The sequence below is a fragment of the Benincasa hispida genome, chromosome 8 (genome assembly GCF_009727055.1).
Source record: "Benincasa hispida cultivar B227 chromosome 8, ASM972705v1, whole genome shotgun sequence".
Taxonomy (NCBI): Eukaryota; Viridiplantae; Streptophyta; class Magnoliopsida; order Cucurbitales; family Cucurbitaceae; genus Benincasa; species Benincasa hispida.
In genome coordinates this window covers 39,964,879-39,980,752 of record NC_052356.1, presented here as the reverse complement: position 1 = coordinate 39,980,752, position 15,874 = coordinate 39,964,879, and the positions used below count along the sequence as shown (strand labels likewise).

At 37.7% G+C, this 15,874-nt stretch overlaps 1 protein-coding gene across 2 annotated transcripts; it reads right to left on the bottom strand.

Moving 5' to 3' along the window:
• Positions 1-208: 208 nt before the first annotated feature.
• LOC120083828 (DEAD-box ATP-dependent RNA helicase 51-like) lies at positions 209-15,449 on the bottom strand. Of its 2 annotated transcripts, XM_039039714.1 has the most exons (12): positions 14,784-15,448; positions 14,170-14,355; positions 3,787-3,972; positions 3,299-3,382; positions 3,013-3,054; positions 2,781-2,852; positions 2,395-2,694; positions 1,642-1,680; positions 1,440-1,544; positions 1,141-1,209; positions 930-1,055; positions 209-745 (listed from the first exon to the last, which is right to left on the bottom strand). In XM_039039714.1, the coding sequence occupies exons 1-12, from the start codon at positions 15,240-15,242 to the stop codon at positions 566-568; spliced, it is 1,848 nt and encodes a 615-aa protein (XP_038895642.1). In that variant the 5' UTR covers positions 15,243-15,448; the 3' UTR covers positions 209-565. The 2 variants fall into 2 exon arrangements, with proteins under 2 accessions (XP_038895642.1, XP_038895643.1); XM_039039715.1 differs by lacking the exon at positions 3,787-3,972 and having other exon boundaries at positions 14,784-15,449.
• Positions 15,450-15,874: the final 425 nt, after the last annotated feature.

The following is a 15,874-nucleotide window of genomic DNA, read 5'->3' as shown; positions in this document are numbered from 1 at the left end:
TACGTGCATCTTAACTAGTCTCATGAGACAACTTGTCTCATCTTACAACATTTGAGTGTCAAAAAAATTTGTAGGATATTAAATTTTAGATAAGTGACCATCGTGAATTGAACTCATAATCTCTTGGCCTTTTTTTTATGATAATATGATAATAACATGGGCAAAATTAAGATTTAAAACTAACATGGACAAAATTAAGATTTCAAAATATCTAGAATAACTCATTCAAAATTTATGTACGTATGCGGTATACATTTTTCCAAAAAAAAAATCTCAAAAATAAAACTCGATAGCCCGAGCTATGAATGAGTCACTCTCCAAATTGGCTCGTTCAAAATTTTCCCTGAGCTACACAAAACCTAGGATACAAAATCGCACATGGTACCAAACTATTTTACGAACATCACCTCATAAATGAATCTCTATGGCTACATGAACATAGCTCAACTGACATTAAATATGTACTCTCGACTATAAGTTCGGAGTTCCCATTCCATAGATTGCTGAATTCCACAAATATAATATTATATATGATGGATGGAACTAAAACTAAAAGTTAGTTGAGCTAGTATCTTACAAATTGTCTTTCATCCTCCACATTCTTCCTCCCATAAGGATTGCTCTCACTGAATCTATTCCTGCTCCCTTCTACCTTACGCGTTTTCTTCCTGAATTTTGAGGCACTGCTTTCAATGTTAAGGTTGACCTTCGGAGGATTGGAAAAGCAAAACGAAGCAGCAATACCCTGTTCACATATACAAAATTAAGTGCAAATATAGAAAATTTCCCCAATCGAGGTACACAAATTCTTGCACAGAAAACTTTGAGATGCGACAATAAACTCATTTCCAGCTAAAACATATATCCAACCAAATTTTAGTTAGTGAACCTCCTCATTAAGATTTTAGAAGAAAATGGATGATCAGTACCTGCAGATCAAGGCGGTGGACATTGAAAATGTCTTTCATAGAGTGTGAATTGTAGGCTAATAAATAGGATCTGTAAGCATCTTTAGCCGCCTTGTTCAAATGGTAATTACTGCCAACCAGCTTCTCCTGCATCATTCAGTATTTCAAATTTAAGTGCCTGTGCTTGAGTGTTATACTGCTGAGAACACGAACAAAAGGGGAATGAGTTTACCAGGTGAGACTGCACATTGGCCAGTTTTTTATCACTGAACTCATACTCTTTAACGGGAACTTTTGCGGCCTGATAATAGAATATGAACCACAAACAACATATTAAAAGGGCAAAACAGTAAGTGGAACTATTTCAATCCCTCCTATGAGAACAAGCTCCTACAGACATTCAAGTTCAGTGAAGAGCAGAAGTTCGTGCTAATAGACTTCTAATGGACTTAACCCTATGAAGATACCCCGACAGTCTGACACCAACATTGCATACAAATTCAATATAAGTTTTTAGGGAAAATACCAGACCTTTAGATAGCGAAGAAATTGAAGCTCTTCAGGAATCAAGAATAGTAGTGCATTTCCTTTGCTACCTTCTCCTCGAGCTGTCCGACCAACTCTATGAATATATTCCTAAATCCAACAATTTCAAACAACACTAAACTCAGTTAGTATAGGAATTCCAAGCATACTAAATGGGTCATTGACGGAATTAAGTAGCAACAAACACCTTAGGTTCATCTGGAGGATCATACTGCACAATCCAATCCTGAGATGTACGAAATGAGACATAGTTAAATGGTTTTAATAAAACATGTATTCCAGATGCCAGCTATGAATTAAATACAAATGTCATCAGTTACAAAGTAATTGAATAAACAAAGTTAGTTTGCTCGTCATCCTTCCTGGGTTATACTAGCAGAATTGATCTCATTTGATGAAACCAGACGATGGCATATGTGGACACCACACTGCATCTCTCAAAAAACCCCAGAGATAAGGAGACGCACATACCAAAACAAACACTATAAGAAGTACACCCACACACATAATACAGCAAAGAAATGAAAGAAATCAGAGAGAACATGCCACCGTGTGTATGTTGTCAAGAAGTAAGTTGATTGATGATTGACCTTAAAAGGGCGAGAAAATAAAAGCTTATGAGAGAACTTTCCATACCTTTACTATTTTTATGGATTACATTCTTTTTCATGCTATGTCGTAGTGTAAATATGGACACCCTTTTCTAGATTATAGCCTCTCCTTCATGTAAATTGCCTATAGGTGCTGCGAGTTTTAACCCAACCTATTTCATTGTCTCTTCTTTAAAATTAAGAGGGGAAGAAAAAGGATTGCATCCAACCATGTATAAAAAAATATTATTGTGTTTTGTTATAAGAAAATATGACCACCAAGGCAATACAACATTGATTGTTTTTATTGGGTAAATGCATTGACATAGCTAAAAAAGAGGATAACTTACAACAGCGGGGATGTCAAGTCCACGTGCAGCAACATCAGTACATAGTAGGATCCCTGTCTCAGCCTTATTGAAGGCAAAGAAGGTAGAAGTTCTCTTCTGCTGTTTTTGCTTTCCATGAATATCCATGCAATCAATCTTAATGTGTCTAAGAAGGTCCGCGTGAAATGTGACAGAGTTGCAAGATGAGAAGAAGACCATAACTTTCTTAGATAAACTTCTCTTCAAAAAGGAATACAGAACAATGAATCTTTTAGCACTGGGCACAACACAATAACCTTGTTGCAACCCTTCGTTGGTGACCTACAATAACAAATATGTCAAACAACAAATCAGAGGAAAGGACTAAAATTTGAAATCAACATATAAATATCAGCAGATCAGGTTACCTTTGTTCTCCCATCATCAACATCAATATAAATAGGAGTTGACTGAAAAGACAAGCGGACAAGATCTTCAACCTGTTATTTTGAGGATCAGTGGGTAGGAGAGAAGCAAAACCAATCCAAATGAACAAAAGGATTAGAAATTCTTAAAGTGATAACAGTATAAACATCAATGGTAGAAGAGAAAAACCCACAAGGAGAGAAAAAGTATAAGAATTGAATGCAATACACAAACCTTTTGCGTTTGGGTTGCTGAGAACAAAGCAGTCTGCCTATTCTGCAAACAGAAATACAATCAGATTGCAGTGCTGCATGAGAAAAATATTGACCACCACCATAAAAAAATAACGCACCCCCACCCCCAAACAAACATTAACCCCATTTGCTAAGGCAAACCAGGTGATGTGGCAACTTTTATTGAGTATAATTTCTTTATAGGAAACAAAAAAATTCATTGATAAGAAAATCTTGAAAAATCACAATTATTATATCGTAAATGACATACAGCAAAAGTCAATTACCTTTGGTAGGAGCTTTATAATTTGTTTCATTTCTTCCTCAAAATTAGTTTCCAATATCCTGTCGGCTTCATCAATTATGAGACACTGCAAAACAAGTTCAGAGAAAAAATTGTCACGACAAATTTATAAGATTCACGATAACATACAAGTAAATTACCATCATGATTTGATGAGTTGCACAATGCAAATCAGAATAGAAAATGAAAATTGAAATTCTTTAGAGGTGATAAAAACCAACTTGATTGATATTTGATAATATAGTCTATATTATCAACGGAGTAGTTTCTTATCCAAGAAAAACTAAAGCTGAAAAAAAAAAAAGAAATAAACAGAGCACATGAGGAGCAGACCACATGTTGGCAGCAACAACATCATAATGCTTAGCAACAAATTCTCAAGAATCCATTCTTTACTTGGTACAGATGAAAATATTTTCCAATAAAATACATAAATAATGCCCAGAAAATGATAAAACAGGCTATCATTACCTTCAAATTCTTAAACACAAAATTTTTAGTATGCTGAAGATGGTCAAGAAGTCGACCAGGGGTTGCTACTAATAGATTGACCCCCTTAGTGATATGACTAGCCTCCGCTTGTCTGCTAGAACCACCGGTAACAATGCCAAGCGTCTGTGAATGATATTTGAGAAGCTCGTTCGCCACTTCATGTGTCTGGATTATCAAACAATGGTCAGTCGGTAATAATATCGAAAGGTATAATATGGAAGGAAGGTCGAAGTAAAATAACAAGAAAAAGGTTTTGATCGAGCTTCTTCTTGAGAGGTTTTTTTTTCCTTTTAACGAAAGGAACTTTTCATTGAATTAATGAAAAGAGGCTAATGCTCATAATACAAAGAGGCTTATAAAGAGCTTTAATTCAAAACAAGTATAACTAAGGATCAGCGGACGCACTAGGCCATCTCAACTAGGCTGACACTGCCTAAGCACCCTCATCATATCCCCAAAACCAAAGAAATATCTCTAACATGCTATATGTTGGAAATAAGGGGCTTTGTTGATCGTTTATAGCCCCGAGGATATTTTAATATTTTACTTTACCCTAGGTTCATTTCCTTTTTTGTATTAGGGCTTGCTAAAGCCTATAAATACGACTTCTCTTTTAACTTTCATTTTATGCTAAAATAATAAAAAGATACTCTATCTTGGTTTTTTCTTCCTGATCTAGGGTTTTCCACGTAAACCTAGTGTTCTCTATTTTCTATCTTTTAACATGGTATCAAAGCATGGTGACGAAACCCTAGCCGCCATCGGTGAAAAACGACCGATGCAAGATAACCTTAGTTTTGCACTAGCCTCACTTCTGCCACAGTTGTTGATGGGGCCTCTGACCACCGCTACTACTGCAGCTGCCGCTACTTCTGTCCAAGCCGCCGTTGATCGGTATCATCAGTCCTTGCATATCCGACCAACTCTAGCGCCACCACAACCCTTTGATGGAATCCCTAGTGCCACCGCCCTTTTTCACAATGTCGGTGGCACTCCTCCCTTGTTACCGAGTGTTGCGCTGCCTATCCCTCCAACCTTGCTACCAATAGCCGAAACATACACCTTGAAGCTGAGATTGGTGAGTCGCCCACCTACCACAGAGGTAAATCCCCTACCACGGCAACAAGCCCTTTGCAGCCGCCAGGAATCCCCAGCTCCTTTCCCTCGAAGCCACAACAACCTACCTACCGTCGCCGGGTCTTTTCCTCATCATGCACCACCTATTACGAACATCAAGGTTCGATTGGTTTCATGCAAAGTTTTCAGCAACAAATCGCTGCTCTTGGCGGCAAAACCCTAGGTTGTTTCCACATATGGATGATCATTAAAACGCCAAAAACCGACACCGTTTTCTAAAAACCGAACCGAACCGAAAACTCAGTGAAAACCGAAAAATGCAGTTCGATCCGGGTTGGAAAGAAATTTTGAAACCGAAATTAATTCAGTTCGGTTTCAGTTTCAACCTTTCAAGAAACCAAATTTGAAACGAACCCAATCGTTTTTAAGTTAATATATATATATTTATTTATTTAATATTATCATTTTTGAAAAAAAAGCAAGTAAAACCGAACCGCCCTTTTAATTTAAAAACAAAACTAACCGAACTGAACCGTTTTTTAATTAAAAAAGAATATAACATGAATTTTTTAAAAATGCCAAAACCGAATTTGAAACCGAACCGAACCGAACCGCATATATGTGGTTCAGTTCGGTTCGGTTTGGTTTCACATTTTAAAAAATTCGGTTCGGTTCAATTTGACCACCGAACCAAACCCTTTCCACCCCTACTTCCACAAACTTAAATTCTAGAACAGTGAATTCTGACATTCCTTCTAATCTACCGATGTATCCAAAGACTCCGGTAACCACTTTCCTGCTTTAACTATTACAAACTATTTGTCTGGATCTATGGGAAATTTCACAAGGTTAATTGCAGGAGAAAAGTTGAATGGTCAGAATTATTTCTCCTAGTCTCAATCCATTAAAATGGCTCTTAAAGGGCGTCACAAGTTTGGGTATCTAATTGGTGAAATACTAAAGCCTAGGCCAAAGGATCCTCAGGAGCATATTTGGAAAGGAGAAGACTCCCTGCTTCGATCATTACTAATTAATAGTATGGAGCCTCAGATAGGGAAACCATTGTTGTATGCTGCGACTGCTCGAGATATCTGGGATGCAATTCAGAAATTATATTCTAAGAGGCAAAATGCGTCTTGTCTTTACACTCTGCGTAAACGGGCTCACGAGTGCAAACAGGAGATGATGGATGTCACTTCATACTTTAATAAATTGTCCCTAATCTGGCAAAAGATGGACTTGTGTCGTGAAATTATCTGCGAGTCCTTGTGGAGGTGTCCAATATTCCAAGATTGAGGAAGTCGATCGCGTTTATGATTTCCTAACTGGTTTGAACTCCAAGTTCAATGTAGTGCGAGGCTATATACTGGGACAAAGGTCTATACATTCTCTTATGGAAGTGTGCTCTAAGGTTCGTTTAGAGGAAGACAGAGCCAGTGCTATGAGCATCACGACTGTATCTGCTACTGATTCTGCTGTTTTCCGTGCGAAATTATCTGGTTCTGATAGTGACAAACAAAATGGGAAACAGACCCCAGTGTGTAAACGTTGCAAGAAACCCTGACATACGAAAGATTAGTGCTGGAAGTTACATGGTAGACCACTGAATGGTAGAAGACATCCTCCAAATGACAAGCCCAATCTTGGTCGGGCTCTTATGAGTGAATCTGTGAGTGCCTCCCAATCACAACCTCGAGTGAATTGCCAACGTGACTCTGGTGTCTCTTCCCTTGGGGCCGTTGCTCAATCAGGTACTTCTTAATCCTTAAGTCTCCTCAACATAAATGGTAAGAAACCATGTATACTTGATTCAGAGGCCACAGATCATTTGACTAGATCTTCTGATAATTTTCTATCATACCTTCCAAGTGCTGGTAATGAAAAGATTCATATTGCAAATGGGTCATTTGCTCCTATTGCGAGCAAGGGACATATTTCTCCTTTTGATGGTTTAGCTTTACAGAATGTGTTGCATGTACCAAAAATATTTTACAATTTACTATCTATTAGTAAGATAACTAGAGATCTAAATTGTCAAGTTGCCTTCTCACCTGATAATGTTTTCTTTCAGGATTTGAGCTCGAGGAAGACTATTAGCACTGCCCGACACAATAAACACAATAGAGGATTCTATTTCCTTTTTTATGATACTTGATTCAGAGGCCACAGATCATTTGACTAGATCTTCTGATAATTTTCTATCATACCTTCCAAATGCTGGTAATGAAAAGATTCATATTGCAAATAGGTCATTTGCTCCTATTGCGAGCAAGGGACATATTTCTCCTTTTGATGGTTTAGCTTTACAGAATGTGTTGCATGTACCTAAAATATTTTACAATTTACTATCTATTAGTAAGATAACTAGAGATCTAAATTGTCAAGTTGCCTTCTCACCTGATAATGTTTTCTTTCAGGATTTGAGCTCGAGGAAGACTATTAGCACTACCCGACACAATAAACACAATAGAGGATTCTATTTCCTTTTTGATGATGTTTCCTCTAGGAACAGTTATAAGGACGAGTTTATTGTCTTCTTATTTTTCAACTTCAGAAAAAGATTGTATGTTGTGGCATTTTTGCCTTGGTCACCGAAATTTCCAATATATGAAATATTTATTTCCTCATTTATTCAATAAAGTTGATCTCTCTTCTCAATCTTGTAATGTGTGCATTCGTGCAAAATAGCATAGAATCACCTTTCCGTCTCAACCTTACAAACCTTCTCAGTCCTTCACCCTTATTCATAGTGATGTTTGGGGTCCCTTGAGTATTACCACCTCTTTAGTGAAACGTTGGTTTGTGACCTTTGTTGATGATCATACCCGTCTTACATGGGTTTTTCTCCTCACTGATAAACCTGAGGTTTCAACAATTTTACACTTTTGTTGAGACTCAGTTCAACACCAAAATTGCTATTCTTCCTAGTGATAAAGGTCATGAGTTCCTTAATAATACCTTTCGTGATTTTATGTCTTCTAAAGGCATTGTCTAGCAAAGCTCGTGTGTCTATACCCCTCAATAGAATAGGGTGCTAAAAGGAAAAATTGTCACCTCCTCGAGGTTGCACGCTCTCTCATGTTGTCTACTTCACTTCATCTTATTTATAGGAGGATGCAGTTCTGACTGCAGCTCATCTTATTAATCAAATGTCTTCCCATGTCCTTCAACTCCAAACCCCTCTTGAATGCCTCAAAGGAGTCATACCCTACCACGCGGCTTATTCCTGATGTCCCTCTCCGGGTTTTTGGGTGTACTGCCTTTGTTCATAGTCATAGCCTTAACCAAACTAAGTTTACCCTTCGTGCTCAGAAATGTGTCTTCATTGGGTATCCCCTTCACCAGCAAGGCTATAAATGCTTCCACCCTTCTTCCCGAAAATACTTCATCTCCAAGGATGTAACGTTTCTTGAGACCTTTCTTTCCCATTAGTCATCTTCAGGGGGAGAGTATTAGTGAAGAGACTAACCGGTCCACATCTTCAGTCCCTACTGACCTTCCTGAACTCCTTCCTGAACCCATCTTGAGTGCCCATGACACCGTTCTACCCACTAAATAAGTCCCTTGGATAACTTACAAGAAGAATCTCATAAAGGAAATGGTGTCCCCTACTGCTCTGCCGACTCCGGTCCATGAATTTGAACCAACGCAAGCTCAAGGTAATACTGGCCCTGATAATACTAGTGTGTTAAGGATGATATTGTTGATTTGGCTGAGAATGACATGACTGATATGTTAGTTCAAGAGAATAACAGGGTTGCAAGCACTGATGAGACTTCGACAAAAACACAAGAGGGTGAGACTCTTCCTCAAATTAAAAAATGTAATAAAAATCCCATAACAAATGAGGAACCAGACAAACCAGGGGATTATGATATCTCTATTGACATTGCCCATTGCATTGAGAAAGGGCATCAAGTCCTGCACCAAGTACCTCCATGTATAGTTGTCTGTCTTACAATAATCTATCTTCCGAGTTCAAGGCGTTCACTGTCAACCTTGATACAGCAACAATACGGAAAAACATACATATGGCTATGGAAATTCTTGAGTGGAAGACTGTCATCATGGAAGAAATGAGAGCTCTTGAAAAGAATAATACGTGGGACCTTGTTGCTCTTTCTAAAGGGCATAAAACAGTTGNGTCATCATGGAAGAAATGAGAGCTCTTGAAAAGAATAATACGTGGGACCTTGTTGCTCTTTCTAAAGGGCATAAAACAGTTGAGTGCAAGTGGGTGTTTACTCTGAAGTATATATCAGATGGAACTCTAGACAGGTACAAGGCCAAACTTGTAGTAAAAGAGTTTACTCAAACTTATAGGATAGATTATTCTGAGACTTTCTCTCCTGTAGCGAAGTTAAACACAATCCGGGTCCTTCTTTCTGTTGCAATTCGTAAAGACTGGCCTCTCCATCAACTTGATGTAAAAAATGCATTTATGAATGGTGAATTAGAAGAGGTTTATATGAGATCAAAGATCTAGGGAATCCGAAGTATTTCCTTGGAATGGAGGTAGCAAGATCAAGAGAAGGGATATCTGTCTCACAATGGAAATACACTCTTGACCTGTTAAAAGAAATAGGTATGACTGGATGTAGACCTGCTGACACTCCTATTGAATTCAATGCAAAACTGGGAGATCCTGTTGACAAAGTTCCTATTGATAAAGAGAGATGTCAGCATCTAGTGGAAAAACTGATTTATTTATCTCGCACTAAACCAGAGATTTCCTATGTTGTCAGTTTATGCAGGCACCCTACAAAGAACATATGGAAACTATGAATCCGATTCTGAGATATTTAAAAAGCTCTCCGGATAAAGGTCTGATGTTCAGGAAAACTAATAGGAAATGCATTGAGGCGTATACCGACTCTGATTAGGCAGGATCAGTAATTAACAAAAAGTCTACCTCTAGGTACTGTACTTTTGTGTGGGGTAACCTAGTTACTTGGAGAAGTAAGAAGCAAAGTGATGTTGCTAGAAGCAGCGCTGAAGCTAAATACAGAGCAATAAGTTTGGGAATCTGTGAAGAAATCTGGTTGAAGAAAGTTCTATCTGATCTTCACCAAGACAGTGTTTTACCAATGAAACCCTATTGTGATAATAAAGCGGCTATAAGCATAGCCAATAATCTTGTACAACATAATAGAACGAAACATGTGGAGATTGACAGACACTTTATAAAAGAGAAACTGGACAACGGCAGTATCTGTATTCTGTATATTCCATCTAGTCAACAAGTCACTAATGTTCTCACCAAAGGGTTACTCAGGCAAAGTTTTGACTCACGCGTTAGCAAGTTGGGTTTGATTGACATCTACGCCTCAACTTGAGGGAAAGTGTTGGAAATAAGGAGCTTTGTTGATAGTTTATAGCCCCAAGGGTATTTTAGTATTTTACTTTATCCTAGGTTTATTTCCTTTTTGGTATTTGGGCTTGCTAGAGCCTATAATATGACTTCTCTTGTAACTTTCATTTTATGTTAAAATAATAAAAAGAGACTCTATCGTGGTTTTTTTCTCCCTGTTCTAAGGTTTTCCACGTAAACCTAGTATTCTCTATTTTCTATCTTTTAACACTATATAAACTCAAATCAGTACAACAAAAGACTTAGGACTTAATACAAGAAAACACACTTAAGATATAGAGATAAAAGCATTCCAGTTAAGACAAATACCTTGGATGGAGTAATCTTCGAATAACTTGGATTGTGAACACCAAGAGGATGCAAAGAGCTAGATTGAATTGAATTGATCTAACCAAACTACAGCTTTGTTGTGAAAAACTCTTTAGTTACGCTCGAACCAGATTTCCAACAACGTAGCCTTGACTGCATTTGACCAAAGTAGTTGGGCTTTAGATGAAAGAAATGGTCCTCTTAATACTTGAGAGACATTAATGCCAACCAAACGCCCAAAGACCCACGACACACTAAAGTACGAGAAAATGTTCCACCAACACATACTGAAGTAAGGACAATCAAAAAACAGGTGTTGTAATTCTTCACTGTTTACTTGATAGAGAAGACAAATTGTGGATGATAAATAATGGTCTTGGAGCTTATGTTGCAACACTAATGAGCAATTAAGGGTTCCATAAATCATAATCCAAATCAAAATGTTGATTCTCTTTGGGCTTTTGGACTTCTAAAGAGCTTGGAAAAGACTTTGACAATGATTTAACTAGAGTATTTACCTAAAGATTCCAATGATCAAATTCTTGCATCTAGGAGATAAGAGGGCCTTTTACCTTCCAAAGCACACATTAGTTGCTGAAATTCAATTATTTCCTCTTCCTTCAGCTGTCGTTGGAAAGAAAAATTCCAAGAGAGGGTTGTTGAATCTCAGTGATCTTCTATACAGCCATTCGATGATGTGGCAAGGCAGGAGATAGGGGAAAAAGTGTTTTAAAAGGTTGATCCATCCACCATTTATCATTCCAGAAGAAAATATTCCTTCCGATACCTAGCTTAAAGTTAAAAAGAAATTCAAACCTGCTCCACGTTTTCGAAATATTGATCCATGGACTGCGCAAACTCAAACCAAAATTCTCGGATGTGTGCCATTTATGAGGATCAGTTCCATGAATACTCTTCATAATTCTACACCAAAAAGCGTCGGGCTCCTTCAAAAATCTCCAATTCTATTTGCATAACAAAGCCAAGTTTCTGTTTCCAGGCTACCTATGTTGAGACCTCCCATCTTGCTGTACTTTTAAGGTTAAATCCCATTCACCAAGTGGTTCAGCTTAAATCCTGATTAACCTTCCAAGAAAAAGTTGCACATAATTCTTTCAAGCTCCATTGTTACAGATTTTGGCATCTGAAAGATAGACATGTAATAAGTTGGTAGGTTTGCCTAGACTGCATTGCAAAGGGTTAATCTTCCTCCTCTTGACAGATTATATCTCTTCCATCTATCCACCTTTGAGTGCACCTTGTCAATTATGGGTTGCCAAAAAGAGTGCTGCTTTGGGTAACCACCTAAAGGGAGACCCAAAAAGATGAAAGGAAAGGAACCAGTTGTAAAATTCAATCTGGCTGCTGTAGAATACAGGACATCTTCTTCAATATTAACTCCATAGATAGCTGATTTCTCCCCGTTTACTTTCTGACGAGTACACCATTCGAAGAATCCGAAAGTTTGTACAAGGACATCCAACATTGCTTCATCATATTTGCAAAATGACAAGGTGTCATTTGCAAATTGTAGTATGGATAGGTAGGTTTTGTCCTTCCCAACCGAAAAACCTTCAAAAAACCCATTCTCATGAATTTGAGAGATGAACGAATTTAAGATTTCACTAATTATGAGAAATAAAAACGATGAAAGTGGGTTGCCTCGAAGAATTCCCCTCGATGCTAGGATTCGCCCTCTAGGTCTTCTATTTATATAGACAGAGAATTTCGGATTTCTGACGCATCCATTAATCCATTCAATCCACTTTGAGTGAAAGCCCATTAATGAGAGTGTTCTTTCAAGAACATCCCAATCTACTCAATCAAATGCCTTTTCCATATCAATTTTAAGAATCCAGCCCTTTTTTCCTTTGCTCGGTAATCTTCTACAGCTTCCTTTGCTATAAGAATCGGGTCTAAAATCTGTCTTCCTCCAATGGAGGCACTTTGAGTGTCCGAGATTAAGGATGGCATCACCTTTTTCAGCTCTCAACTAGGACTTTGGTAATTACTTTGTAGGGAGTCGTCGTGGTAAGACTGATGGGTCTAAAGTCTTTGACATAGAGAGTCTCTTCCTTTTTATGGATGAGGCATATAGAATTCTCCTTGATACAAGCATTTAGTTTACCATTTAGATGGAATTCCTCGAACATTTTTTGGAAATTGGGTTGTAAGTTGGGCCAAAATGCCAAGAATAATTAAAACCATTGGGTCTTGAGGCTTTGTTATTTCCAAGTGCTTTTATGGCTTGATGTATTTCCTCACAATGAAAAGGTGCTATTAAGGTGGAATTCTGAGCTACTGAAACTTGCTTCCAATGGCTGTTTGAAGGGATGTATCTTGACCCTGGGATTCTTTTATATAAGGTGGTAAAATATTGCAAGATTTCATCCTCGATTGCCCTGAATGAATGTATAGAAGTTCCTTCACTTGAAAGCAATTCAGTGATCAAATTCCTTCTTTTTCTTTCTGAAAGAAATCTCTGAAAGAAAGAAGTGTTTTTTCATCCCCCAATTTTAACCAATTTAACTTACTTACTTTTTTTAATTAGATTCCTTTCCTCCAGGGAGTATAAGGTCAGCAAATCACTTTTGATTACTAGCCGGAAGTCTTCTTCCAACAAAGGAAGCCCTTCAGTAACATTTGAAGGCTTCCTTTTAACATTTGAACGAAAGAGGACCACCCCTATTAATTCCTTCCAGCTGGAATATGTATATTCCTCCTTCCTCCTACTGAAGTCCACAAGGCGTATTCCACGAACCAACCTTCTCTAGATTTAAATTTTGCTATGCAGTGAACTCCTCTGTCTACTCTATATTTTTCGAAATAAAAATCTAGCAAATTGTCTCCAGGAGATTGTTGAAATTGTCTATCAAATCCTCTGTCATCTCCATCAAACGGGAAACGATCTGCTTCTTTTCAACGCCTTTCATAAGGAACCCATCCTCTTCGAACCACATAGAAATGATGGTTATCAATAACACACCTTTTGACTTCCATAGGAATCAAAGCTCAGGTTTCTTTGCTTTCTGAAATAGTGGTATGAGTTAGGTTTTTGAAGGCTGGAACATTCAAAATTCCGTTGAAATTTGCAGCATATGTCGAAAACTTTGCACTCTCCGAATTCTGATTCTCTCTTTCTTCTTGAGAGGTATTAAAAGAAAGTTTGTATTTGCTATTATGGGGTAACCCTATGGCATAGAACTAAGTTATAAAAGAGGCATTCCCCTGCCAAGCTTCTAGAAATTTTGTTTTGTTGGGTTGCTTTGTGGCTTGTAATAGGTTTAAAGGAAGATTTTCATTTTCTTTCTTGGAACTTCACAATCGTGAAGGAAGTTCTTATTTCATCTTTAAAAATACATTATTGTTAAAAGATAGATTTAGGGAGTGAATCCGAGTTGTGAGACTATACACAATTTTTAGCCTCTATAGCTTCATGATCATTTTGTATATTTATAATCATAATTCATTTTTATAAATACAAACCGAAGCAGATTCTTCCAGTAAAAAATAAAAGATTGTAAGCTCCTATAGCATTGATATGAGGAGACAACAAATTCTAACTCATTAAAAGAGAAAAGCAGAACGGGGGAAATTTTTCCAACCTGTATTGCAAGCTCCCGTGTTGGGCAAATAATGATAACACCAGTTCCATTACGAGGAGTAAAACAGATGCGATGTAGCAGCTCCACAGCAGGTATAAGAAAGGCAAGGGTTTTCCCTGATCCAGTCCTTGCAGCTCCAAGAACATCTTTGCCAGCCAGAAAAGGCGGAATTGCTCTATCTTGAATCTGCATTGGTTATGCCAGGAAAATTTGAGAAAACTCTAACTCCATATTAGTTTTGCTACTAAATTCGAGCTGAAAATTAATATTTCGCATGCATATCAAAAAGAGAAGCCTCACAACCGGTGCACAATTCATTAAAAAGAACTAACCCCATCAAAACCTATTTATAGGAAACATTAAACCACTGATTAACATGAGTTAGGGGCTAAACATTTTTTCAGCATTCTCATTCATGACCTCAAAATAATACTTGTTACTTGCATACTTCGGGTTCTAAATAGCAATCAGCAAAAGTTCTGCCCTCTGAAATTAAAGTTAATCCCCTTTTCATTTTCCTCAACAATGTAAGCAACTAACCAGAAAACTACAAATTCAAGGGAATCCTAGCAAAAATTTATAATAAATTGGCCATGGCCAAGCAAAAATATGACCTGAGTCATATGCTCAAATCCCATGTCCTTAATCGCCCGGAGAGTTTTCTCCGACAATTCAAGGGAATCAAATGAAACGGTGCTCATAATTCCAGAACCACCAGTCTTAACCTTCTTTTTCTGGTTCTTTTTCTCCCCGTCCTTCTCCACTTCTACTTCCACACCATCCTCTCCTTTACCATCACCAGTACTTTCATGTCCCTCCAACTCGCCCTTCTTCGTTTTCGCCTGTCTCTTTTTATTCTTAATCTTCTCCTCTTCTTTCGCTTTCTCCTCCGGTACATTACCTTCACCATCTCCTTTCCCTTCTTCTTCTTCTTCACCTTTCATTGTATTTTGAAGTTCCGATTCTTCCGCACCTGTTGAAGGAAGATTTTTCTTTGGTCTCTTCCTCTTGCGCCTTTTGTTCATTACCTCAACCTCTGATGAGGACGGAACTTTCTCGTCCAGTACCACCATGGCAGTGACTTCCAAGTGATGATTCTCACTTACCCCCTGTTTGGGTGCGGCGGTTTGGTTGAAAAGATGCAGCGTCCGGCGGAAGGGAACAGTGTACGAGGTGCAGTAGCTGGTTGGGGGGCCGTGAAATAGGGTTTAGAGAGAGATTAAGATGGCGTTTGTTTGAGAGAATTGAGAGGGAAATAAGGGTGAAAATGTGTAGAGATATTTATTTTTGTTTGGTACAAATTTTAAAGTTTTAGTATCTATATAAAGAAAAAATTAAAAGGATGTTGTTTTTTTTTAAACTATTTAGGAAAATATCGTTGTTTTCAACTATTTGTAAAAATATTGTTTTTTTTTTTAAAAATAAGTCGAGGGTTCAAAATTCGAACTTTGAACCCTCGACCTTGCCCCAACATTATTATTGAGTCTGTTTAATTATCATTCCGAAGTCCTTCCTCATAATTATTTGTTGTGAAGAGAACGAAAGACCTTCCTCATTCTAGAGATCTTCCTCATAACACTCATAATTATTTGATGTGTTAAAAATAATTTTGTATTGGGAGAGAACGAAAGAGGGAAGAGTAAGAGAGAGAGCGAGATTATGAGAGATAGCGAGATTTGAGATAGCGAGATTTGAGAGAGCGAGA

What these genes read in the sequence shown, in the direction of transcription:
- LOC120083828 (XM_039039714.1), bottom strand. Translation starts at nt 15,242, where the DNA reads ATGGTGGTACTGGACGAGAAAGTTCCGTCCTCATCAGAGGTTGAGGTA. An exon ending in TTGATGATGGGAGAACAAAG is followed by an intron (nt 2,695 to 2,780) that starts GTAACCTGATCT and finishes TTGTTATTGTAG; the next exon opens with GTCACCAACGAAGGGTTGCA. An exon ending in AATTTCTTCGCTATCTAAAG is followed by an intron (nt 1,210 to 1,439) that starts GTCTGGTATTTT and finishes TTCTATTATCAG; the next exon opens with GCCGCAAAAGTTCCCGTTAA.